Raw genomic sequence first — 26,822 nt, forward strand, 5'->3', positions numbered from 1 at the left:
AGCATTGATTTCCATCTCACCTCTCAATTTAATCATCCTAGGAGGCGGGCGTGGTGTGCATGCCTTTAATTCCAGCACTCAGGAGGCAGAGGCAGGCGGATCGCTGTGAGTTCGAGGCCAGCCTGGTCTACAAAGCAAGTCCAGGACAGCCAGGACTACACAGAGAGACCCTGTCTCGAAAAACAAAAAATAAAAATAAAAATAAAAACAAACAAACAAAACCCTCAGCTATGTTATATAAACATGTTTTGTTTTAATCTCAGGTGTGGGATACGGGGCTGCTTTAGTTTGTCCACAGCAACAGACTATTTGCCTTGTGGAGGCTGAGGAAGGTGTAATCTTTGTGAGCTGCAGATAGTTTAACTCTGAGGACTCAGAGGGACAGGAGCCCTGAGAAAGAGGGTAGCTGCTGTTTCCCTCTGCTGCCTCTGGTTGCTGAGAAGTTGGAGACATCATGAAAGATTGGAGCTGACCCACGGAACCCAATGCTTCTAACAGCAGGAAGCCACTAGAGAGAACTCCAGTCTCTTCATTAACCTTCTCTCTCTCCTACCTGGTGTTGGGGTATTGGAGGGATTGGAGTAGAGAAGGGAGAAAGAGATATAGCCAGGCACAGTGGCCTTTAATCCCAGCACTCAAGAGGCAGAGGTAGGCGGACCACTGTGAGTTCAAGGCCAGCCTGATCTACAAAGTGAGTCCAGGACAGCTAGGACTGTTACACACAGAAACCTTCTCTCAAAAAACAAAAGCAACAACAACCAAAAAATTAAAAATATAAGTAACTCTAAGGTCTACAATTCTGTGTAAGCGAAAGTTGGTCTTTGAATTTAGCCAACAGCAGGTGATGCAGAAGGTTCTCTTTTCAACTGTTCTCTCGAGCCACTTACAATGAATGCATGCTCTGTGATGGCTCCACACACACAAATGGAAACCCTGGACCCCTCTCCCTTTAAAACTTGGGTGGGAGCTGGAGAGCTAGTTAAGTGGTTAAGAGTACTGACTGCTCTTCTTGAGGACCCAGGTTCAAATCTCAGCACCCACACAGCAGCTTACACCTATATGTCACTCCATGGCCTGACATCCTCACACTGACATATATGCAGACAAAACTACTAATGCACATACAATGAAAATAATGTTAAAAAAACAAAAACTTGTGTGTTCATGTGAGTGCATGGCATAAACTGCATGTGGAAACCAGAAGACAGCTTTAAGAATTGGTTCTCCTCCCTTACGTGGGTTCCCAGACTCAAACCTGGATCACCAGGCTTGTACACCACGTGTTCTTCCCTGTTGGCCCCTCACCCTGGATCCCTCCTTACAGGGAACCTTACCCTGCACTTCTGGATGAGTCCTCAGCAATAAGAAGAATGGGAGAAAAGAATAACAGATGCCTAAAGAGAAAGGCTGAACTCAGCAGACACACCCTCCTCCACATTTCAGACCCCTCACACTTGGGGGTTGCTAAAGCATACACAAACCTGAGACATGAGTGATGGTTAAAAAAATTTGGGTTTTATTGTTTTTGCTAAACAATACTAAAAAAAATTTTTTTTCCATTTTGAAGGCAGGGCTTGAATTATTTAATTTTGATCCATTTATTTAATTAAAAGAAAAGGAAGGGAAAAGAGATCATGGCCAAAAATAAACATAAAAAAGAAAAGAAAACAAAAAGAAAAAAAGAAAAATTAGCCCCACCCTACCCCCAAAGCTCTAGCCAGTCACATGAGCATCACCTCGTCCCACTCAGTGCCTGGTGTTCAGGTGGCGGCACTCTGCCCCATGAGACTGCCCTGGAGGTGCAGGGGCAACAAGTACCAGTTTCGGCTCTCAGCAGGTTAGTCAGACCAGGCAAACTGGTGGGCTAAAGTCCAGAAATTCTTTCCAGGTTTTCTGCCCATTGGCTGAGCACATACAAACTGTCATCAGCTTGTAAGATTTCAGGGGGTAGGACGGGGCAGAAGAGCAGGAGAATGGTAGAGGAGAAACTAGAGGTTATTCAAGCTTTTTCCTGGGCTAGAGGCTCTGGACATAGACTTAAGAAAGGTTGGGGTGGATGGAGTCCAGGTATCTTAGAAGAGAAAATCAGCCCGGAGGAGGAAGAGATGTGCCATGCAAGCGAGTTCTTCCTGCAGAGGCACAGGGGGAGGGGCGGCTGACTCCCGAGTAGAGGGTGGTGAGAGTTCATCTAGTACCATGAAGACAAAGGCAGAAGGAGTCCTGAGGTTGGGACCAAATGTGAGACAGGTACATACAGTTAAAGACCAGAAAGCCACCAGGACCCTCAAGGCCAAATCCCGTCTGCACACTGGCTCTGCAGGGCTGCAGGAGATCCTCGCTGTGAGCTAAGTCAAGTTAATCGTCGGGCTCTGGGAGGAAAGGACAACACAGTTTTGTTTTCACAGGTATGAGGTGGGAAGAGTGGCCATGATCTAGTAAAAAGAGACCTGCAAGAAGCAGAAAATACTTAGAGAACATTTTAATATATATTTCCATATATATATTTAAAGTTAAGAAAAATAAAACTAATTCAAGCCATGCCCTGTGCAAAAAAAGAAAAAAAAAAGTCAAAGAAAAAAAAAATTTTTTTAAAGTGAGACCTGTCTTCTGCTCTGGCCTCAACTTTAGAATCACAGTCAGCTTGTTACTTTTATTTTGGAAGAAAAGATGTAAAAGTTTCTTTCAATCATTCAGAAGGCAAGTATATCCACTTATAAAACAGAACGGCAGAAACAGACGAGGGAAGGAGAGTCACAGGTGAAGGGCAAAGTGGAAAGGAATTTGCAAAAATAAAACTAACAAGATGACTGCTCCAGAAGGGGGTATGAAAAGGACATGGTTGGCCGAAGTCTGTTAGTCAAGTAATGATTCAACTTTTAAATTATTCTCTTGTTCTTTTTTGTTGGGTGTTTGTTCAAGTCTAGGTTTTTTGAAATGCTGACCCTTTAATAAGAGTCAGCAAGAAACATAGGATCCCTTCCCTCCCCCGGCCTGCCTCCGCTGAAGCCACCGCCACCACGGCTGTGGCTGGATGCTGGAAGAGTCCTCCGTGTTTGTGGACTCAGGATGACAGGGCGGCCTCCTTCTGTGGCTGTTGGGCTTGTGAACGCTGCAGTATCTTTTGGCTTTCCACATCTCTAAAATGTTTTTCAACCTGCAAGAGACAGACCAAGCAGCCAAGTTAGAAATAGAGAAATGGAGACGGGGCAAGATCTCCTGTATAACCTGATCCAGGCTCCCCAGGCCTGGCCTATGCCGTCTACTCTAGCCTTGCTGCTGTCTCCTGCTTCCCCACCTGCAAGGAAGGCAGGTGCCTCTCAGCCACATGTGTGCAGCTCAGCTAAGACTGGCTTAATATTGTATCTATAAACTAATACGTAATAAAATGAAGGGTAAGCATTACAACCAAAATTCTTTGTTCCTATTTAAAATTTTTTATATTTACTTTTAGTTACGTGTAGTTGTGTATGTGCATGTACGTGTGCACGTGAGTGAGAGAGTGCAGGTGTCAGAGGTCTTGAGTTTAGAATACAAACAGCTGTGCACTGCCTTACATAAACGCTGAGAACAGAATTCAGGTCTTCTAGAAAAGCAGGAAGTGTCCTTTACTGCCAAGCCATCTCTTCAGCTACCTCTTCTTTTCTGACATAAATACAGAAGAAAAAGCTACTGGAGAGGAAAATCAGTCCTGTTATACTTTCTAAACCCATAACAGTGTTGACCTGAGAGATGGCTCAGTGCTTAAGAGCATTTGTTCTTACAGATGACCCGGGTTTGATTCCCAGCACCCACATGGTAGCTCACAGCTAGTTACAGTTCTAGTTCCACAGAATCTAATTCCTCCTCCTGACCATCATGGGCAACAAGCTTGTACATGGTGCAATCTCATATATGTGTGTGTGTGTGTGTGTATATATTTTGCATATATACACATATATGTATATACACACACATATATGCAAAACACACCCATGAAATTAAAAAAAAAAAAAAAAGCAAAAAAGCCCAAACATACATTCAAAGATTTTTTAAAAGTGATTTTTGTTTTTTATACAGCTGTTATACTATAGAAAATAAAGTAGAACCTACGGCTCTTAACCTCCAGTAAAGAACATGTCTGGTTCAGAGTCTATACCACTGAATGGTTTAATTCTGTAATCATGTGGTGTAGACACAGGGTGACTGCTTACTCAATCGCATACCACCAAGGTCCCTATCTCCACATCATCTAAGACACGCTGCAGAGCCCAGTGAGCAGGGCTGTCAGCAGCACCGCAGGAGCACAAGTGTTCTGCTCTGCAAGGGAGAACAGAGGCCCAGGAACCCTCCTCTCCAAAAGGTTCGTGGCTCCTTTACTTACTATTTTGCGTACATGGCTCAGTGCACTCCCCTCTTTGCCTTTACAATTTTCCACTTGATATGGGGGTGTAATAACAACTTCTTCCATGACTACGATGTTCTTTTCTTGCCATTTACAGTCTTTAATGCTAGAAAAAGAAGAAGATAGGTGAATGTAACATCTGGGAACATCTCATACTTCCTGTATAGGGAAGAACTAGCTTCAGAGCCAGGCATTGTGGCGCACACCTTTAATATCAGCACTAGGGAGGCAGAGGCAGGCGGATCTCTGAGTCTGAGGTCAGCCTGATCTACAGAGTGCGTTCCAGGACAGCCAGGGCTACACACAGAAACTCTATTTTGGAAAGATAATTAATTAACTGTAAACTACTCCTAGAAGGCTGACTGCAAGTTCTTAGCTTATTATTCACCCAGAGGAGCCAACAAACATTCCCTGGGCATGGCTGGACAGGAAAGCAATGAAACTAACGCACATTGCCCTAGGGAGAGCCCAGAACTGTTAGCCTGAAGCTTCAGGGCCCTGGAGAACTATACAATATTTGGTGGCAGTCTCAGAAGCTCAAGCCAAATTATAAATGAACAACCAGGCTTAGGCCACTAGAACTGACTTAGCAGCCTAGAGCAGAGACTAGCAACTACTTTGCAACCAGGGTCAGACCATGAACAGACACAAAGCTCTGCCAACAGATGACACATACACAAAGGGCAGATCTGTCCTCCACTTCTAGAAATACAGTAATCTGTATATTGCTTCCACCCAGCCTGTACCCTCAAATATGCAAGCTGTGCTATGAGTGGCCTCACTCAATTACCACACAGCTAGACACCTGCCAGGCCAGGAAGATCCATTTGAGTTCACACATGGGGAATCCCAGGGCAGCTGACGCTATTAAGAGAGTTCCTTCATATACCTGGGAATGCTCAGATACACCCGGGCCCAGACAGTTCGCCTGCCAGCTGCCATCTGTGCACCAGACCCTGGGTGGTTAAATAGGGTAACAGAAGGCAGCAGGGGGGGTTGAGGTGGGTGTCAAATGTTCCAGGTTTTCAACAGTAAGGGAAGCTAGGAGAGTCAACTGACTTCTGCTGTGACAACATGTGTTCGAAGAGGAGGGAAGAAGGTAGCCTTCTGTTCTTCCTAACTCCTGGTGTTTGTCCCAAGGCAAACTTGGGAAATGATGTAACTTCCCTTAGTGAAAGCACAAGCTATTTGGAGAGAAGGATGGCAATAACAACAGCAAACAGGAAGCCCATAGTGAGCTCGGAATTATGGATTACTATTACTAGGGACCCTTACTAGACAATGCAACCCCAAACAAGAAATTGAAATGACTCAGCTTTGATCACAGTGTTGCCCTGTGTAAAGGGAGCTCCCAGGCCACATCTCCGGATACCAATGTGCTGCCAATACCTACCCCAGCTTCCCTGGTACACTTTCAGGAAGACAACCACCCAGAAGCCCTTCAGCAGACCAGCAGCCAGCCAATATCAGCACTAGGAAAAGGAACCCCTATGCTTCCCCAACTCACGTCTTGTGAATGGTCTGGAAGAGCTGCTGGCCCTCCAGGGAGACGCCAGCGCTGATTGCATAGGCCTGGCTCAGCTTCTCCTCCTTCTCCGTCCGTGCTTTGCTGGCAAGCTAGGGTGAGGGAGAAGAAGACTCAGAAAAGCTGTTCTTTCCAACTCAGGACCTTAAACTAAAGGTCAGAAAAGACTGGTCTGGAGTCACTTTGATTAGAGATCCAATGAACAAACCAACCAACCCCCAAATACAGCCTCTAGCCACTGCTTGCACTTCCTGACACACACCCCCTCTTCTCTACTCTTCCTGAGGGCCTCCGATTGTTAGACATGTGCTGTGCTACTTTAGAGATTCGGGCTCTGAAGGGAGCATGAAAACACGAGACAACTCCAGTGAAAGCAAGCACGGTGACGTGCAGTAAAGCAGGGGTTGGGGGCGGTTATGAGAGGTGCCGGCCAGAGGAAACCACAATGCATGCACTTCTACTTAAAGAAGGGAAAGCACCCATCTACCACTGTCTAACTAAAGCCTCAGGGTTAGAAACTAATGTGCACCCTCACTTTCACAGACCAAGAACCGAGGCCCAGCTTGTCTAGCACCTATGCTCACCTAACAGCCGAGCCTAAAGCAAACCTAACCTCCCTTCACCTGAGCTGAGGGCAGCCCTGCCCCACTCTATTCTGCAGAAAAAGGAATGAACTCTACCTCGTGGCTGGTCCTTCACTGCCCCCTGGTGTTCCAATCACACACTGATCAAAGGAATTCTAGTAAAATCTGGTAACCTACTAAAATATAAGACTACTTCTGACAGGGTGGGTACCCTGTCAACCTGTATTGTCCCACCATATACTACTGCTTGCTAAATAACACAAAACAAATGTGTTATACAAGCAGTTAAAGAAAACAGGCACAGGGCTGGGCGAGATGGTGCACGCCTTTAATCCCAGCACTCGGGAGGCAGAGGCAGGCAGATCGCTGTGAGTTCGAGGCCAGCCTGGTCTACAAAGTGAGTCCAGAACAGCCAAGGCTACACAGAGAAACCCTGTCTTGAAAAAAAACAAAATAAAAACAAAACAAAACAAACGAAAAAAAAAAAAGAAAGAAAGAAAGAAAAAGAAAAAACAGGCAGGAAAAGCAAGAATGATCACAAACAGTAAAGTCTGGTTCATACTTAGAACATAAAGAAGCTGCAGCACACCAAATACACACACAGTAATAAATAATATGCAAACCTAGAGAGCTAGGCTCACACTGTCTGTCATTTTAGCCCTTCCAGATAAAAGCAGAAAGCATGACAAACCTCTCTTGTGACTTGAAGCCAGAGCTCACGTGGTCACCAGATACGAACAGGCACAAACACAACAGGCAGCAGCGTAGCAGTTATCTTGCAGGCCTGGCTGCTGTTTTGGCCCCATCAAAGCTACAGCTTCACAGGGGAAGCAATGTGCTCTGAGCAAGGCAATCCCAACTCAAGTGAGAGAGCCTGGAGCTTGGAAACAGAACTTGTATGGGAAGAGAACTGCTGGTGTATATTTTAAGCAACAAGCAACGCCTTTTCAGGAACCAAGAAAACCCTGGTAACCAACCATGAGGGGTTTCCTTGAGTCTCGCTTTCCAAACAATGTCTCAGAAAATGGAGTCTCCAAGGTAAGGAGGATAAAGCAGGGGCAGTGGCACTTCTCGGAGCCACTGGGCCCAGGCAAGAGCTCCTTCACTGCGCTACCCTGCACCTCCTCAATAACAGACTCAACTGGGTTGAGTCTCCTGCAGCTGGGTTTTAGGCTCCTTGGCTTACTGCAAATCCTTTCTTTTCCTCTACATAATAACCCAGGCTATCCTGGACTCACTCTGGTAGACAAGGCTGGCCTCAAACTCACAGAGTTCTGCCTACCTCTGCCTCCCAGAGTGCTAAGATTACAGGCATGTGTGTGCCACCATGCCCAGCTTGTGTTTTTATGCCAATGTAAAAAAGGCTTTTAAGAATATGCCTTCACCAGAAAGTTGTACAATGGGGTCAGCTTCTCTGGCAGATTCCTCAACAAGGCTGGGGCTGCAGCTCAGTTGGTACAGCATTGGCCTGAGCCCTAGCAATGCAGGGACTAGGGAATGGTGACAAAGGCTAGGACCAAGGATATTCTCAGCTATACAGGAAGGTCCAGGACAGCCTGGAATATGTGAGATCCTGCCTCATCTCAAAAAGGCCCAACCAATGAGGCATAGAGATTGTTCCCACAAAAACAATCAACATTTGTGTCTTCTCCTCAAAACTATGAGTCAGAGGAAGACACCGGTTTGACCTTGCTCTGCATCAGGAAGGAACTCACAGAGAACACCGATCAGTCTTCTGTAGAGCAAACAAGCATCATTCTTTCACCTTGATTTACAAATAAATCTACATATGCCTACATTACTGTAAACTGGCGGGATGCTCCAGTTACTCCAAATCAGCAAACTTACTGTTCTTGACTTGAGACCAGAGAGGACTGTAATAGTCATCTTCAGAAGCAAAGAGGCCCAGTGCCTCTCTTAGGTTTGATGAGGTTTTTTTAAATGATTTATTCATTTATTTTTATGTACATTGGTTTTTCGAGACAGGGTTTTCTCTGTGTAGCCTTGGCTGTTCTGGACATCCTTTGTAGGTCAGGCTGGCCTCGGCCTCCTCCCAAGTGCTGGGATTAAAGGCATGCACCACCACGCCCAGCTTGATAGGGTTTTAAATACTTATAAAAATTCACTGACACGCCCAGGCGTGGTGGCTCCCACCTTTAATCCCAGCACTTGGGAGGCAGAGTCAGGTGGAGCTCTGTGAACCAACCTTATCTACAAAGTGAGTCCAGGGCAGTTAAGGCTACACAGAAAAGCCCTGTCTCAAAAAACAAAAATTAATAAAATAAAAATTCATTGACTATCACCCACCCTATGCTTATTAGCATAGCTGGCTGCTGGCTTTGCTACCAAGCACTAACCAGTCAGCACCTCAAAAAATAAAAGCACACCAGGCTCAGGCAAACTTAAAGCACAAACTCACAAGTACATGTCACTAACAGTATGTGGCTTAACTGAAATGAGACAACTGACAACCTGCACTTGCTCACCCCCTTTCATTGTCTATTATTCCCACTAAAAACAAAGTAACTTCTACAAACCAGAGCTTCCTTCTGAAGCCACTTTCTAAATAACATCTTGATGTGAACAAAGGAAAGAAACACACAAAGAACATCAATATTCAGTGGCACTGGGCTGAAAAGATGGTTCAGTGGGTGAAAGTGCTTGCTGCCAACCCCACTGACCTAAGTTCAATACCCAGAATCCACACAGTGGAAAGAGAACCACCTCCTGCAAATTGTCCTCTGACTTCCACACGCATGCACATATGCACCCACATACATACAAAACAGATGTAAAAAATTAAAATATGTATTAAGTAGCTCCTAGCCAAGTGATTTAATAAACACCAGGATATCCACATAGTCCTTTGTGTACTTAAAGTGACATATCTGGGGGGGAAAATTCACAGCAAGAAAATCCAAGCAGCAGGGCGTGGAGAAGCAGAGGCAGGTGGATCACTGTGAGTTTGAGGCTAGCCCAGGTCTACAAAGTGAGTCTAGGCCACCTAGAGATACACCTGTGGGGGGGAGGGGGAAGGAAAGAAAACAAGTACTATGTATTCATCTTGTTGCCAGCTGAGTCTCATTTCCATACATCCTAGAAAGCACAGGTGCTGTGGCCACTCCAGAGGGCTTCCTACTGCAAGCACTTAACCTCTGAGACAGCTGACAGGACAAGAGAAGTAGAGTCCAGGGAGAAACCTGCTGCTGCTGTGACCTACTGACTTCACTGCACCACCTGCAGCTTGCCTTCCTTCTGTATTTGGGTCTTGTAAGCAGCTGCCCTTGCAGAGGGGTTAGGAAGCAAAGCAGCTGGTGCTACCTGCAAGCCTGATAGGGAAAAGGCCATAGTAGCTAAAAACCTCACTCTTGGCTTTTTCAGATTGGAGGCATGCTCTTAGGCCCCCTTCCTCCTTTGAAGGTAACTCATTTTCCCCCCCAGACAGGGTTTCTCTGTGTAGCCTTGGCTGTCCTGGACTCGCTTTGTAGACCAGGCTGGCCTCGAACTCACAGGGATCCACCTGCCTCTGCTTCCCAAGTGCTGGGATTAAAGGTGTGCGCCACCACGCCTGGCTTGAATGACTCATTTTTATGTGTATGGGTATTTTGCCTGCCTGTCTATATTGTGCACAAGGAACATGCATAGCGCTCAGGGGCCAGAAGAGGGTGCCAGATCACCTGAGACTGGAGTTACAGACAGTTGTGAGCTGCCACGTAGGTGCTGAAAACTGAACCTGAGTCTTCCAGAAGAGCTGCCAGTGTTCTTGACCACTGAACCATCATCTCTCCAGCCCCTCAGAAACTCCTCTGATGCAGGTCTCACTGCATGTAACACAGGCTAGCCAAAAAATTGCAATTCTCCTCCTTGCTTCTGCTTCCAAGTGGTGGGATTACAGGCTTGTGCTACTATACCCATTGGAAATCTTCATTCTTAGCTCACAACAAACAAGCTCTCAAAAGATACTTCCCAAATATCAATACCTTTTAAATATCCTATGCCTCAGTTTCCTATAGAAGCTCCTGCCTGAAAGTTTGAGTAAAAGTCTGGGGAGGAAGGCTGAAATGGCATCACTTGAGCCCAGAAGTGCAAGACCAGGCTAGACAACATGGCAAGACCCAATCTATTTAAAAGGTGTGCAAGCAACCAAGGGAGGTGGGGGTGGAGATATAAAAAGATCTCCTTACAACCTAGACAGCTGGAAACAAACAAATAAAAATACAGTACCGCATGGGAAATTGTGTCCTAGAATAAATACATAATGCTGACTCAAACAGGAATGGTAGAGCCAAATACGCCTGGCAATGAACACTAAAATTCTAAGATCCAAAAGTGAGAGACAATTTATGCCCAGCCACCAAGACATGATTAAACAATCCTCAAATAATCTTATAAAATAGGGATTACTCCCATTTGCTAGATGAAGAAACTAAGGTGTAGCCGACAAAAAAAAAAAAAAACCTAAATTACCAAGCCCTAAGTGGCAGGATCTAGATTTGAACCTGGGCAGGCTGGTTCCAGAACATTCTTTTTCTTCCTGTGCTGGGGATGGAGCTCAGGGCTTCATTCATGCTGGGGAAATGTTCTATCCCCAGCCCCAGAGTAAGTAAATGCTCTTGACCTCTGTGCTGCATCTCCCAGTGTCGCCAGCAAGAACTAACTCTAGGGCTAGTGAGACAGATGGCACTGTGGGTAAAAGCATTTGTCACCAAGCCAGGTGATCTGTGTAGGAGAGCAACTCCTTTAAGTTGTCCTTTGACTTCCACTTAAGTTCTCCATAGCAGCACGGGGGTGCCCCAAACACATGCATACAATAAGTAAACACAACAGAACTTATATTTAAAAAGAAAAATGAAATCTAGCCTAAATTTAAAACAGAAAAAATAAAAGGAAAACAAAGAAAAAGGTGGAATCTAGCCATGCTGAAATGTCAGCACTTGGGAGAGTAAAGCAGGAGTGCTCCACATTCAAAGCCAGCTTGGCTACAGAGTAAAATCCTGTCTCAAAAACAAACAACACAAGAGAGTGAAGTTAGTTCTGTAGGACTGACATGGTGGGAACAAAAAACTGACTCCTTTCACCCTCACTATGTGAGTGAACAGGCCAGGTGGTGGTGGCGCACGCCTTTAATCCCAGCACTAGGGAGGAAGAGGCAGGCGGATCTCTGTGAGTTCAAGGCCAGCCAGGTCTGCAAAGGGAGACCAGAATAGCCAAGGCTACATGGAGAAACCCTGTCTCGAAAAAACAAAACAAAACAAACAAAAAATAAGGTGTCTAGGAGTGGTGGCGCACTCCTTTAATCCCAGCACTCGGGGAGGCAGAGGCAGGCGGATCTCTGTGAATTTGAGGCCAGCCTGAGGGGGGAAAAAAGTCTTTTGCTAAAATTAATGGGTTCTGGGGAAGGACAGTAACATTGCCTTCAGTTTTATATCAAACAATGAACCCACCAGGCTCCATCAGTAGTTCCAAACCCATCTTGGCAGGAGGATTGCTGTGAGTTCCAGGACAGCTTGGTCTACAAAAGCGAGTCCAGGACAGGCTACACAGAGAAACTGTGTCTCAAAAAACCAAAACAAGACCATGGTGCAAACACTAACTGACACTCTTTCCTCTGCTCAGCCCGTTGCCTTTGCAAGGCACTCAGTAACTTATTTTCTCTTAAATAAAGAGAATGTATGAAATCTCCTTCAGCACTTCAGAACACAAATTCTGTGACAGCCATTTATTTCAGCTGATAAAAATAGGTAGGTAGCTGGGCATGGTGGTACACACCTTTAATCCTAGCACTAGGGAGGCAGACACAGGTAGATCTCTGTGAGTTCAAGGTCAACCTGGTCTACAAAGTAAATCCAGGACAGCCAAGGCTACACAGTGAAACTGTCTCAAAAAGCAAAAAAAAAAAAAAAAAAGGTGTGTCACGGAGAACTACCATTTCTTGAGGCTCCAAGACTAAAAGCTAAGTCCAAGGACGCCTCCTACACTAAGATGCATTAATGCTTTGTTGTAATGAACAACACAAACCCAAGCTGCTAAGACACTGAAATCCATCTGGGGCTACCACATCATAAAGGACCAGGTTTCAGTCAGCCACTATATATTACACGCAAAACTTTATCTTTAATTGCTTTTTTTAAAAAAGCCAGGCATGGTGGCGCTTATCTTTAATCCCAGCACTCGGGAGGCAGAGGCAGGCAGATCCCTGAGTTCAAGGCCTGCCTGATCTACAAAGCAAAATACTAGATTAATTAATAAATAATAATAAAGAAATAAAGAAATAAATAAGCTGGGTGTGGTGGTGCACACCTTTAATCCCAGCACTTGGGAAGCAGAGGCAGGCGATTGCTTTGAGTTCGAAGCCAGCCTGGGCTATACAGCAAGACCGTTTCAAAACATTGAACAGCACACAGCCATCACTCTATTAGGAACTCATCTTGTATTTTTTCTCCCCCCCCCCCTTTTTTCCATCTTGTATTTTTTAAAAGAGCTGCTAAAGAGGCTACAAATCCTAAAAGGAGTGATTTTTTTAAAAAAACAAATAGCTATGTATGTTGACCCAAGTCTATAATCTCAGCATTCAGGAAGTAGAGGTAGGAGGACCAAGTGTTCAAGGCCAGTGTTGGCTCCACAGTTAGATAGGGGTGACTGTGTGTCCGTGTGTCCACACGTGCACCACAGCATGCCTGTGGAGTTAAGAGGACAATGTAGGGAAGTTCTCTCCTTACACACCCACACACTCACACACACAGAGTGACACACACAATAAACAATAACATAACGAAAAGCTACCAGGTAGAGGGCAGACACATGTAATTTCAGTCACTTTGATGAAAGTAGACGCAGATTCTTGAATTCAAAGCCTGCCTCAGCTACACAGTGGAACATCTCACTAACAACAACAAAAAAGTTGGGCAGCTGGCAACACAGAGAAACCCTGTCTCAAAAAACCAAGAAAAAAAAAAAAGCAAACAAGTATATGATGCACACTATAAAAATTCATGATTCTTTTTTGTCATATAAACAGCTGAGCTGCAGACACAGCTCAGTAGTACAGCACTTGCCTAGCATACATGGAGGCCTACAAACCCCCAGAAATCACAAAGTGTTTTGTGCCTTCTCCAAAAGAAAACAGATAATGGCTTTTAACAGTTTCTATAACACCTCTAGTTTAGCTCAATGACAGAAAAGACAGAGAAGCTAAGCAATGCTGCTCATTTTCCAAGGTCACATATGAGAAGCCACCACTTGCCAAGCTCACTATGCCAAGGGTCGATGAGCCACAACTAGGAGCCAAATCCAGCCAACTACCCACGTGAGATTAATTTTACTAGAGCACAATCTTGGCCATTTGACTACATGTAGTCTACAAGGCAACATTGACTAGTTCTGTCTTAATAGAGGATGGTTCACAAAGCCTAGAAGAGTGGCTGTCTGATCCTTTCCAGGGAAAGCACTGCTGCCCACTTCTCTGTGCTGCTGTTAGAAGCCTCTCACCCCTGTTGCCATGGATCTCACCATGTTCCTAGAGGGCGATGCACTTAGCATGCATGAAGGCCTGGATTCAATACTCAGAATACTCAAAAAATGCTGCTGTCTAATACTCCCAGCAAATACAAGATTCCTTAGGGAATGTCATAACCATGGTGTCATTTCCCAATAACTGGAAAGGAAGGAGAAAAAGAGAGAAGATGGACAGTAGCAATTATAAAGCTAACAGTTTCCAGCAGTTCAATGACTTACATGGTCACCCAATTCCTCAGTAGTCTTTCCAGAGCACAGTGCACACATCTGACCCCAGCACTAGGAGGCTGAGCATAAAGACAGCAAGCTGGAGGATGGCTTGGGCTTTATCACAAACTCATGTCCCCACCTAAAAAACACAGTTCTCCAAACACTCCACATTTTCCCACACCATACTTCTGGTACAGTGTGTGGGTCCTCTCACTGCCCGCCTCCCTAAGCTAGCCTAGACCCTCCAGTACTAGAATGAACTGCATTCACTTGTTCTTTGCCAGAAAACTAAGCCAATTAGAATGTCCTCTTAACACTAGAAGCAATACCATCACTGGATCCACCATAAAATCCATACTTTAAACTGTCACCTCTGGGTCAAAGAGGTGACTACGAAGTATTTTATTGCCCAACTCTTGTCAATTACACTGGCTCACTATTTGTCTTTTCCTGCAGGCAGTGAGTGGTTCTTTATCTCTCACACATGATGCTGAAAGGCCTCTTGGTAATTAGTGGCCTAAGGAGGGCCCTGCAGTCAGCTAGCTGACATGCACTGTGGCTGACGTGAGTCACAAGCTCCTCTGCCACAGTTCTGTCAGGCTGACCCTAAAGTCTGAATGACAGGGAAACTGATCTTCAAAGACCAAGTGTTTCTTTCTTTCTTTCTTTTTTTTTTTTGGTTTTTTGAGACAGGGTTTCTCTATGTAGTCTTGACTATCCTGGACTCACTTTGTAGACCAGGCTGGCCTCGAACTCACAGCAATCCGTCTGCCTCTGCCTCCCGAGTGCTGGGATTAAAGGCGTGCGCCACCACACCTGGCTGACCAAGTGTTTCTTTTTTTTTTTTTTTTTAAAGATTTATTTTATTATTATGTATACAGCGCTCTGCCTACTCGTACACCTGCTAGCCAGAAGGCATCAGATCACATTACAGATGGTTGTGAGCCACCATGTGGTTGCTGGGAATTGAACTCAGGACCTCTGGAGGAGCAGCCAGTGCCCTTAACCTCTGAGCCATCTCTCCCGCCCCAGACCAAGTGTTTCTTAAATGGCAGCCAGTCACTACCTGTGTGACACTATTCACTTCACATGACCCTTGCCATTCAGCAGTGGTGAGCTCTTCTTCTCTACTTCCCAACTGCATCTCAGACACATCCATGACAGTCTCTCCTAGAACCAGGCATGCACCCTACTGGTCAACTAACTACCCTCTAGATTACAGCCTCTAGGAGCCAGGAGAGTTATATCCAACAGCAAACTTTTCCTTGGCTAGGGGTTTGGCTCTATGGAAGAGCATATGCTGGGTATATATGAAGGCCCTAATTTAATACCCAGCCCTCAAAGTGGGGAAAACTGCTTATTGCTCAAGATCAGTGGCTATTTCCTATCCTTCATGTATATACTCTCCCCTATGTACCAAATACACATACCAAAGAGATAGGGGTGGGATTCTTGCATAATATGTATAAGGCCCATAGATTTGATCCCAAACACTGTGAAATAAAAATATAAACTTTGCCGGGTGTGGTGGTGCATGCCTTTAATCCAAGCTTTCAGGAGACAGAGGCAGGCAGATCTGAGTTCAAGGCTAGCCTGGTCTACAAAGTGAGTATAGGACAATCAGGGCTTTATACAGGGGAAAAAAAAAAAAAAAAAAAAAAAAGAATATATACTCATAACTAAATGGAGGGTGACCAGGGACACCTCTGACCCTACTTGGTATTCACACCACACCACACCTGAGCATGTCACCACCACTGTCAAGATGTGGTAAAGGGAGGCGGGGTAGAGAAATGGCTCAGAGGTTCAGAGTACTGGCTGCTCTTCCAGAGGACTCAGATTCAACTCCCAGCATCTACATGGCAGCTCACAGACCTGTCTATAACTCCATTTCCAGGGCTTCTGACACCCTCACACAAACATATATGGAGGCAAAACATCAATAAACATAAAAAATAAATTATATGCCAGGCGTGGTGGCGCATACCTTTAATCCCAGCACTTGGGAGGCAGAGGCTGGTGGATCACTGTGAGTTCCAGGCCAGCCTGGTTCAGGATAGCCAAGGTAACACAGAGAAACCCTGTCTCAAAAAAACAAAACAAAACAAAAAAAGGCTAACACAGAGAGACCGTCTCGAAAAACAAACAAACAAAAACAAGCAAAAAACAAATACATACACACATATATACACAGTAAAGGGAACTACTACTAATGGGAGATTCATAAACAGGCCACAATCTAGCAACTAGCAACTACCCAGACTTGGGAGGTTAGCCATCAAATCACCAGAAAATATATACGGTTATGTTGAATCTTAGCTGTGTAGCTGGTAAAATTAAAATTAAGCCAATTTGTCCTTCATTGGGATACCATACTTAAACAGTTGGTTTTTAAAAAAGAAATCTGGGCCCAGCAGAGGCAAGCAGATCTCTATGGCTATGAGGCTACACATAGAAACCCCTCAAAAAAAGAAAGAAAGAAGCCGGCGTGGTGGCGCATGCCTTTAATCCCAGCACTGGGGAGGCAGAGGCAGGCGGATCGCTGTGAGTTCGAGGCCAGCCTGGTCTACAAAGTGAGCCCAGGATGGCCAAGGCTACACAGAGAAACCCTGTCTCGAAAAACCAAATAAATAAATAAATAAAATAAAAAAGAAAGAAAGAAATCTGTCTTTTCCACACTCTCAGCTTTATCATTACCACCAGACCCATCTCCAGATTCCATTTTTATTCATTCAACAGCATTGCCAAGGACTGATAAGCAATCTGAATTGTCTGTCAGTCACTGATTAGGCATGGGGCCTTTAATCCTAGTACCAGGGAGGCAGAGGCAGGTGGATAAGGGTGAGTTCAAGGCCAGCCTGGTCTACAAAGCCAAGTCCAGGACAGTCAAGATAACATAGAAAAACCCTGCCTCAAAAAAAGAAAAGAAAAGAAAAGAAAAAGGGGAGGGGAGGGGAATCCTTGACTTCTGTTACCCTTAGATCTACATTTCCCATCTAACACACCAAGATGATAAGAGACTGACATTGCAGGGAGGTAAAGAAGAAAGGAAGGAAAAAAAAAAAAAAAAAAAAAAAAAAAAAAGACCGACATTGCATGCAGGCACTGGAAGCTTTCATTTTCCAGGCATACTCTATCTGCAGCCCATGAGCTACATGTGTCCCAGGACAGCTATGAATTGGGCCCAACACATATGGAAATAATGTCATTATCACAATGTCAAAAGGTTGGACACCTGACAAAATATATGTGTTGGCCTTGGCTGGTCATCTCCCCCTCTCCTCCCCCCCTTCTCTCTTTCTCTGGCTTTTCCAGACAGTGTTTCTCTGTGTAGCCTTAGGTGTTCTAGTCTGGCTTTGTAGACCAGGTTGGCCTCCAACTCACAACAATCCTCCTGCCTCTGCTGGATTAAAGGCATGCCATCACACTCAGCTCTGGGTCAAGTCTCTTAATCCCACAGCCTTTTGGAACAATCACAGGCACGTAGCTTCTGTGGTGTTCATCCTGAAGGCCAGTACTCAGGCAGCTGTTTGATGAATTTACAACAAATGGTAACATTGTCCTAGAAATCTGTTAGTTCTAGTTACCAAACAAAGTCTCCATCCTTTATACAGTAATTGTGGTAGCTAGTACAAACTCGATACTCTTCAGTCTTGGACTAGCAAATCCTAGACTCTAACTGAATGACATCATTGCTTTTAGCTGTCTTCCCTTGCCACATTGTTCCCAGTCTTTGGTCTCAAAATCAATCCAAGAAGTATCAATTGGGAGAGCAAAACCTGGCATTGTGGTGTACACCTGTAAGCTCACCACTCAACAGGCTGAGCCAGAAAGTTTAGAAATCCAAACCTAGCACCTGGCTACACAGGAAATCATACCAAGGGTGGTGGATGAGGAGGCTAGGGATATAGCATGCTCCAGGTCAAGATTTGATTCCCCAGTACTCTTAAGCCAGGCATGTTGACACATACCTGAAATCCTACCTTGGGAGGTAGAGGCCAGAGGATCAGAAGTTTGAGAGTCATCCTTGACCATAGTGAGTTGGAGGCCAGTCTAGACTACATAAGAACCTGCCGTTAAAAAAAAAAAAAAAAAAAAAAAGCTATTGGGATTCTCAGCCAGAGGCAGGTAGGTCTCTGAGTTCAAGGCCAGCCTGGTCTACAAAGTGAGTCCAGAACAGCCAGGGCTCTGTTACACTGAGAAACCCTGTCTTGAAAAACCAAAACCTTTGGCTGAGCATGGCAGCACACACCTTTAATCCCAGCACTTGGGAGGCAGAGGCAGGTGGATCGCTGTGAGTTCGAGGCCAGCCTGGTCTACAAAGCGAGTCCAGGACAGCCAAGCCTAACACAGAGAGACCCTGTCTCCATTAAAAAAAAAGAAACAAAAACAAAAGCTACAGTACTGAAAAATCTGGACCTCTCTGATTTTTGACTGGCTTTTGTACATTTCTTTTACTTGAAGACTCTATCAGAAAATTCTGAACACTGTAACAGGGTACAATGTTACCACAGAGAAGATAAAATTACATTCATGAAGACTCTCTGAGCACTTCAACACTTGCCCAGCACTCTCTGGGCCTTAAATTTAAACTTCATCCAACCTCCTGGTGCCCAAAGACATTCAAGACTTCTCCGCTCTACAATTCCACACTATTGCTAGGGTTAGACATAAGAATTCTTAGTTTAGTGACCTGCTAATATAATGCAAACTGGCTCATTTCCAGAAGTCACTAGTTTAAACCATCTCTAGTTGAGCTATTATTAAGTATTTCCTTTAAAAGTTCAACTCTTCCATTTCCTGCTGGGCTGGTGTGAACAGCAGTCTGGTCTGTATCAAGGCTTACTTAGTCAGAGAGCACTCACTATGTCAGCAAGATGAGGCAGCATACACGCATCTCCACTGACGTCGCTAAGTGCACATAGCACTCGCTCCGCAGACTATAAATCCCTGACACCCTGGGCTGTATCAGCTTCCTCCCAGGCATCTCAGAACCTAGCTTCCCTCCCACATGCATAAACAACCCTCTAACAATAGACAGGTTTGGGGAGGGGGCGTTGCCAGGTATGGTGGCACATACTCAGCACCTGGGAGGCAGGGGTAGGAGGAGCTCTATACATTCAAGACCAGCTTGATTTGCACAGGGAGTTCCAGAACATCCAAGTGAGACCTCATCTCAAGAATAAACAAACAGCAAGGCCCTGTACGTGCCATGTAAGCACTCCGCCACTGAGCTCAATCCAAGAACTTTTCATGTCACTCAAACAACATATAACAGCCACTCAGATATCTTCAGTACGAGCCCAGGAGGCAGTCATCTGAGTCAGTCTCCAAGGAGGAATGGCAAAGTATTGAAAGGCTGGTTTGTAAAGACGGCAGACAGTTTACTCATAAACACCTCTGCAAATGAAGAATGCAATGAATCCAGAGGCAACCGAATCTCCAACCTAATTTTAGTTCCTGATTTTTCTTCCTAGGAAATCTTTTTCAGACTAGGCATGTGAGCTATACAGACAGGTCTAAGGAAGAGAGTTCTGGTATTCCCCAAGCTAAAATATTTCTTCCTGCTTATTTATAAAAGTGGGGGAAAGGCATGGTGGTGCACACCTTTAATCCCAGCACTCAGGAGGCAGAGGCAGGCAGATCTCTGAGTTCGAGGCCAGCCTGGTCTATAAAGCAAGTCCAGGACAGCCAAGGCTACACAAAGAAGCCCTGTCTCAAAAAACAAAAAGTAGATAAACAACAATGTTGCTAGTAACTAAGACTAACCAGCAAAGCCTAGTAGTGGGGCATGTCTACCTTCTCAGTATTTGGAGATTTAAGGTTCAGAAGTTCAAGGCCATCCTGAGCTAGAGTGAGTTTGAGGCCAACCTGGGAACCATGAAAAAGCAAAATAGAGCTGGCTATGGTGGCACATGCCTTTAATCCCAGCACTTAGGGAAGCAGAGGCAGGAGGATCTCTGAACTCCAGGCCAGGTCTACAAAGCAAGTCCTAGACAGGCAAGGCTACATAGAGAAACCCTGTCTTGAAAAACAAACAAGCTCAGTGTGCTGGCACGCGCCTTTAATCCCAGTACTCGGGAGGCAGAGGCAGGTGGATCACTGTGAGTTCCGAGGCCAGCATGGTCTACAAAGTGGGTCCAGGACAGCCAAGGCTATACGAGAAACCCTGTCTTGGAGGAAAAAAGAAAAACAAGCAAAAAATTCATGAGCTGTAAAGAAGGCCACCCAAAGAGCTCCAATATTCTAGTAGGAGGCATCTACAATCTTTAAAAACTGGAACAACCAGAATAAAAACTACCTTCAAGATGAAATCCTTCCAAACCTGTCCTTAGCCAAGACTAAAAACAAACAGGTGGCATTCCCCTGGAACCTGACAGGGCTACAGGTCTCATGAACTCCACTCACTACCCTGTCTACAGCTGCAACTGCCCAGGGCTTCCTCGCTCGGCTGAACTGTAGCAAACACATAGAATTCCCTAGAGGCAAGAGAATACACATTATTATAAGACTCCTCTACAGGGAAAAACTTCCCCAGCAAGCCTAACTCACACACAACAAGCTGTCCATTAAACACATACTCTCTGCAATACACTCAACAGTCAAACTAAGGAAGCAGCTCAATGGTACAGTGTTTGCCTAACGTAAGAAGTCCCAGCTCTAAAATAAAAAAACACTGGCTGGGCATGGTGTCGCAGCCTTTAAATCCAGCACTCTGGAAGCAGAAGCAGGCGGATCGATGTGAGTTCGAGGCCAGCTTGACTTACAAAGCGAGTCCAGGACAGCCAAGCCTAACTAACACAGAGAAACCCTGCCTCGGAAAACCAAAAACCCCTCCTGAATCTTCACCCATTATGTACAAATATCCACACCACATAACTCTAGGTCAATGGGAAATACCCTTTACCATCTCTACCACAACCAAAAACTGACACATGGACCCTAGGTTTACAAAGGGGGTGATGGGAAATGATAGCTACAGAGGATCCGCTGAAGTGCTTGCTACACAAACAGGCCATGATTTCAATTCCTAGGACCCTTGTAAAAGGCTGGGTGTGATGGCTTGTGTCTGGACTCTTGTGCTGTGGGGAGGAGAGACAAACAGTAGCCTGTAGTTTTCTGGACAGCCAGTTAGCTGAATCAGTTAGTGTCAGCTTCAATAAGACCCTGACTCAAAAATAAAATAAAAAGTCAAAGAGGAAGAAATCCTATGTCAACCTCTAGCCTCCAAAATATTTACAGAAGTGCTCTTTATAAAGGGCAAACACAAGCTCGCAAATTAAGATCAGGCTGGTTAGAGACTGGATACTTAGTGGTTAAGAGCATTTGATGCTCTTACAGAGATCTGAGCACCCCTTTCAACTAGCCCACAGTTGCTATTGGTCCAGCTCTAGGGGATCCCATGCCCTCTTCTGGCACATGAACATACACACACAACATACACGTTGGCGGGGCATGATGACACATGTCTTTAATCCAAACACTTGAGAGACAGAGGCAGGTGAATCTCTGTGAGTTCAGGGCCAGCTTGGTCTGTATCAGCAACTTCCAAGCCAATCAGTGATACACAGTGAGACCCTGTCTCAAAATAATGACTAAACAAATGAGTAAGTAGTTGTTGTTGTTATTATTATTTGTATACTGTTCTGATTTAGAATCTGCTATATAAGCCAGACTAGCCTCAAATTTACAGTAATCTTGCCTCTACCCCCTGCACACTGGGACTACAACATGTACCACCATGCCCAACTTCCAGGACACTCGTACTTTTTCCTTTTTTGTCAGGTCTCCTGTATTCCAGGTTGACCTCAAACTCATTCTGTAGCTGAGGATAACCCTGGACTTCTGACCTTCCTGTATCTACCCCCCCGTGCTGAGATTATAGGCATATACCACAGGAAGATATTTTTCTTTTTCTTCTTTTTCTCTCCCTGTTAACAGAGCACTGGCTGTGCTGTCACTCTCTCTGTAGCCTGGGCTGACCTTGAACTTAGAGACCTGCCTGTCTCTACCTCCCAAATGCTGAGACCAAAGGTGTGGCACCACCACACCGCTCAAAGATATTTCTTTAAGGCCTAACAAAGATATTCAGAAGTTTGTTTTGTTTGTTTTTTGAGACAGGGTGTCTCTGTGTAGTCTTGGACACGCTCTGTAGACCAGGCTGGCCTTGAACTCACAACGATCCGCTTGCCTCTGCCTTCTGAGTGCTGGGATTAAAGGCGTGCACCTCCAGGTCTGCCAAGATACTCAGAAGTAAAGGGGGTATAGTGGTACTTGTAATTTCAGCACTTTAGAGGTATATTCAGGAAGATCTGGGTTCAAAGTCATTATTACAAAGTTTACATAACAAGTTCAAGGCCAGGGTAGGCTCCCGGAGACCCTGCCTCACATAAATCAAAGAAAGAAAGGAGAGAAATTTGTAGTGCTTCCCTAGCATGCCGGAGGCCCTGTGTCTGATCCCATCATAAAGAAACTAGGTGTGCTAGCACATGCCTGTAATCACAGCACTTAGGAGGCAGTCAGGGAAATCTCAAGTTCAAAGTCATCCTAGGCTATATATAAAGCTCAAGGTTAGCATGAAGCACATGAGAACCTGTCTCAAAAAGGAAAAAGAGAAAGTAGCCCCCACCCACCCCAAAAAAGACAGAACAAGCAATGATAATCAAAAAAACAAAAACAAAACACAACAACCACCACCAAAAGTTGAGGAGACCCCTTCCCCACACTTCAGACAGCTAGAACTGTCCTTGAGTCCTTACCTTACTAACATTGAGTGAAGCTAGGGGAGGAGGGGTTTCTGTTCGATCATTAATTATTTCCACTTCTGAAACATACTGTAAGTTTATAAGCAAGATGTCTGCGTGGTTGGGCTTTCCACTGGAAGAGGGACATTCTGTTGAGAAAATAAAGTTAAGGAAACAGGACAAAGGCACATTGCAGAAGGAGTATAGAAAGCAATACAGGCAGTAGGGCAGTTGTGGCACACACCTTTAATCCCAGGGAGGCAGAGGCAGGCAGATAGATCTCTGTGATTCTGAGGCCAACCTGATCTACAGAGAGAATTCTGGGGCTACACACAATACCAGTTTATAGCAAAGGCATCCCTAAGCAAGCCTCACAGGAGTCCTAGCTCTCTTCCAAAATCTCCCCAGCAGGGTGTGGTGGCACACACCTTTAATCCCATCACTTGGTTCTCTTGCATTGAAGCCAGTCTGGTCTACAGATCCAGTTCCAGGACAGCCAGGGCTTGTTACAGAGAAACCCTGTCTTGAATTAAAAACAACAACAACAACAAAACAAAAAAATCTCCCCGATCATCTTGCTCCTGCTCAAATGAATAACCAAAAGATCTCAAGTTTTTCAAAGACATATATAGCCAGGAGGGTTTCTGTCTCCTCAGGTTTTATGGAGAGAAATGCAATTTTTAATGTTGTATGCACTATTTGTCTTGAACTTAGGAGCCACACAGTCAGTGCTCTTGGGTTTGGGGGTGATACTCCCTGTATCTTCTCAATTATTCAGGTTTCACGGTTTTTCTCTTTTCAGTTTCTTTTTCACTCTTGAAATTTCCCACTTTTCGGAGGCAAAACCTACACCATTGGGTAGAAAGAAACTGCTCAAGATGAGCTCTAAGTCATCAATCCATCCATTCATTTTTCCAGCCATTTAGTTAAGACCCTGTTGTAAGTCAGATAAATATAGAGTAAGTCTGCCTTTTAAGACTCTTCCAACTAAGCCTCCAAAGGAAGAGGTTTTTCACCAAGTATGATCTCTTGCTTTTAAAAATAACACAAGAAAAAGGAACTATTCTTGTTGTATGAAGTTTATGGGGGGAAATCTTTCTGAGCTAGAAATCTACAACTCATGATGAAATTAAAAGGCAGCAGACTCTGTAAGACACTTTAAAGACAGAGGCTACCTTCTAAAAATAAATAAAGAATTCAAGTAAATCCACCTGTAGCTCATATAAAGGGGGCCGCCAAAGGGCATTTATTCCAATCAGGAAGTGTTTTTGTTTTCCAACAGTGAGTTTGCTGGAGTAATTCAGAACTCACTTCCACCCCAAGGGAGAGCAGGGCCACCTCCTCCATGCAGTTTAACACTGGTACTTTAAAAAGGGAGGACATTACTATGGAATGTGCCGAACTGAACAGGAGCCCACACTGTCATACATGAACGCCTGAAAAACGTGGCAAGTCCTTTCCGGATCAGGCTTCCAATTCCAACACCCCCTCAACAGCAATTTTCAAATGGCCGAGAACCTCAAAATCAGCACACGCACACACACACACACACCCCACTCACAATGACACCAAGCATTCAGGATCCCAGCAAAATTAGCCACCAGTTCAGATACAAACTCTGTCCCGCACTTCCTATACCCTGATTGGCAAGGCCCATTTGCCCACCATCCCACTGCCCTTTCTAGAACCAAATCTCATCGGCAGACAGCTCACTACTAAAGTCCATACCCTTGCCCTACCCCTAGGAGCAGTCCCTGACCCTACATACCCTTCCCCAGAGCATTCTAGCGCTCCCCTCTCCAGCCCGGCTCCAATCTCCAGCCCACTGCCCACAGCTACCCCCTTTCTTAATCACAGAGTCCCCTTAACACCTCGTTCCCTCCCGAAAAGCCACCCGCGTGTCAAGCCCCGCTCCACCCACCAATCCTCAGTTAGGGCCCAGCTCCCATAAGGGGTGGGAGACAAGGGTCCCCAAAGTGGACCGAAAGGCCCGCGGGAGGGGGAGGGGAACGCGGGACCGTGCGCATGCGCCCGGGGCGCCGCGGTAGCCGGTCGCCCCTAGGCCGGGAGAGGGCCCTAGCTGCCGCCGCCGTCCCCCGCCCCCCCACCACCGCACCTACACGCCGGCCCGGCCACGGGGTCCACGCAGAGAAGGATACTTAGAGCCAGCATTTTGGACTGGTAGTCAAAAGCTACCACCTCGCCCTGCAGCCGCTGCTCCTGGCACGTCCGGCACGACACCTGGCTCCCAACGCTGAAGTACTCGCCCGGAGGAGCCGCCATCTTGGGAGAGCAGCCGCGGCCGGCGGCGGCGGCAGCAGCGGGCGAAAGCCGGGCCTCCAGTAAGCGCCGCGACGCGACGCACGGGGCGTGCTGACGTCGCGCGCCGGGGCGTGGTCTGGAGCTGGGTGGGGCGGGAGCCTAGGTGGAAGAGGGAAGAGGAAATAAAGGGAAATGTGAGTGCAGTCAAAAATGTGCGGCCACGCGTCTGCTCGGTCAGGTGCTTGCAGGGCTCTTTTGGAACGGCTAAATAATCTACGTGGAACGAAATGTTGAAAGGGAAGGCAAGTGGAGTCGGCTTAAACCCACACCTTGCACGGAAATGTTTAATGAATGAAAATATCCTCATTCGCATAGGAAGAACGAGAAGCTCAGACCACCTAACAGGATTCACTCAAAATGATTATAACTGATTACAAAGTAGTTGTACGAAAACATTAGCTACAAAACAGAACAAAAGGCCCCGTCGCAGCGGCACACACCTGTTATCCCACCCAGCTCTCAGACAGAGGAAGGCAGGTCTCTGTGAGTTCAAGGCCAGCCTAGTCTACAAAGCGAGTCCAGGACAGCCAAGATTACAGAGAGACCCTGTCTTAAAAACCAAAAACAGCAGGGCGTGGTGGTGCACGCCTTTAATCCCAGCACCCAGGAGGCAGAGGTAGGCGTATTGCTGTGAGTTCAAGACCAGCCTGGTCTACAAAGTGAGTCTAGGACAGCCACGGCTACACAGAGAAACCCTGTCTCAAAAACAAAAGCACAAACCCGAAAAAACATTAGCTGTAGACTTAGGCAAACCAGAATTTGAGGCCATTTACCAAGTAATAAGACCTTAAGCAAACTATTAAACTTGATTATGTTTCTCAGTGGGCTCTAAATACCATTTACTGAGCATCTGGCAACTCAAGGAAGGAATCAGTATCCTCACTTTTTTTTTCTTTTTAAGATTTATTAATTTAGCCAGATGGTGGTGGCGCACGCCTTTAATCCCAGCACTCGGGAGCAGAGGCAGGTAGATCTCTGAGAGTTAAAGGCCAGCCTGGTCTACAAAGAGAGTCCAAGACAGCTAGGGCTCTGTGAAACAGGGAGACCCTGTCTAGAACCACCCTCCCCCCCACAAAAGATGTATTATTTATACAGAACTCTGCCTGCATATCAGGAGAGGGCACCAGATCTTATTATAGATGGTTTTGAGCCACCATGTGGTTGCTGGGAATTAAACTCAGGACCCTTGGAAGAGCAGACAGTGCTCTTAATTGCTGAACCATCTCTCCAGTCCTCAATATCTCCACTTTACAAATGAAAAAACAAAGTCTTAGCTGGGCGTGGTGGCACAGGCCTTTAATCCCAGCACTCCGGAGCAGAGGCAGGCGGATAGCTGTGAGTTCAAGGCCAGCCTGGTCTACAAAGCAAGTCCAGGACAACCAAGGTTATACAGAGAGACCCTGTCTTGGAAAAAAAAATTGTCGGGATCAAAAGACTGGCAAAGCCATGATTTTGATTCCAACAAAAGTTTAGCTTATTTACTGGCTTATATTAAATATTAATATTAAGTGAGATAATGCATATGTTCATGACATATAGGA

General features: G+C 45.5%; 1 protein-coding gene across 1 annotated transcript; it reads right to left on the reverse strand.

Moving 5' to 3' along the window:
• Positions 1–1,490: 1,490 nt before the first annotated feature.
• Positions 1,491–25,318, reverse strand: Lsm12 (LSM12 homolog). Its single transcript, XM_051158733.1, has 5 exons — positions 25,119–25,318; positions 22,975–23,108; positions 5,889–5,998; positions 4,361–4,487; positions 1,491–3,154 (listed from the first exon to the last, which is right to left on the reverse strand). The coding sequence occupies exons 1-5, from the start codon at positions 25,240–25,242 to the stop codon at positions 3,062–3,064; spliced, it is 588 nt and encodes a 195-aa protein (XP_051014690.1). The 5' UTR covers positions 25,243–25,318; the 3' UTR covers positions 1,491–3,061.
• Positions 25,319–26,822: the final 1,504 nt, after the last annotated feature.

Source organism: Acomys russatus, chromosome 16 (assembly GCF_903995435.1).
Source record: "Acomys russatus chromosome 16, mAcoRus1.1, whole genome shotgun sequence".
In the NCBI taxonomy this organism is placed as follows: Eukaryota; Metazoa; Chordata; class Mammalia; order Rodentia; family Muridae; genus Acomys; species Acomys russatus.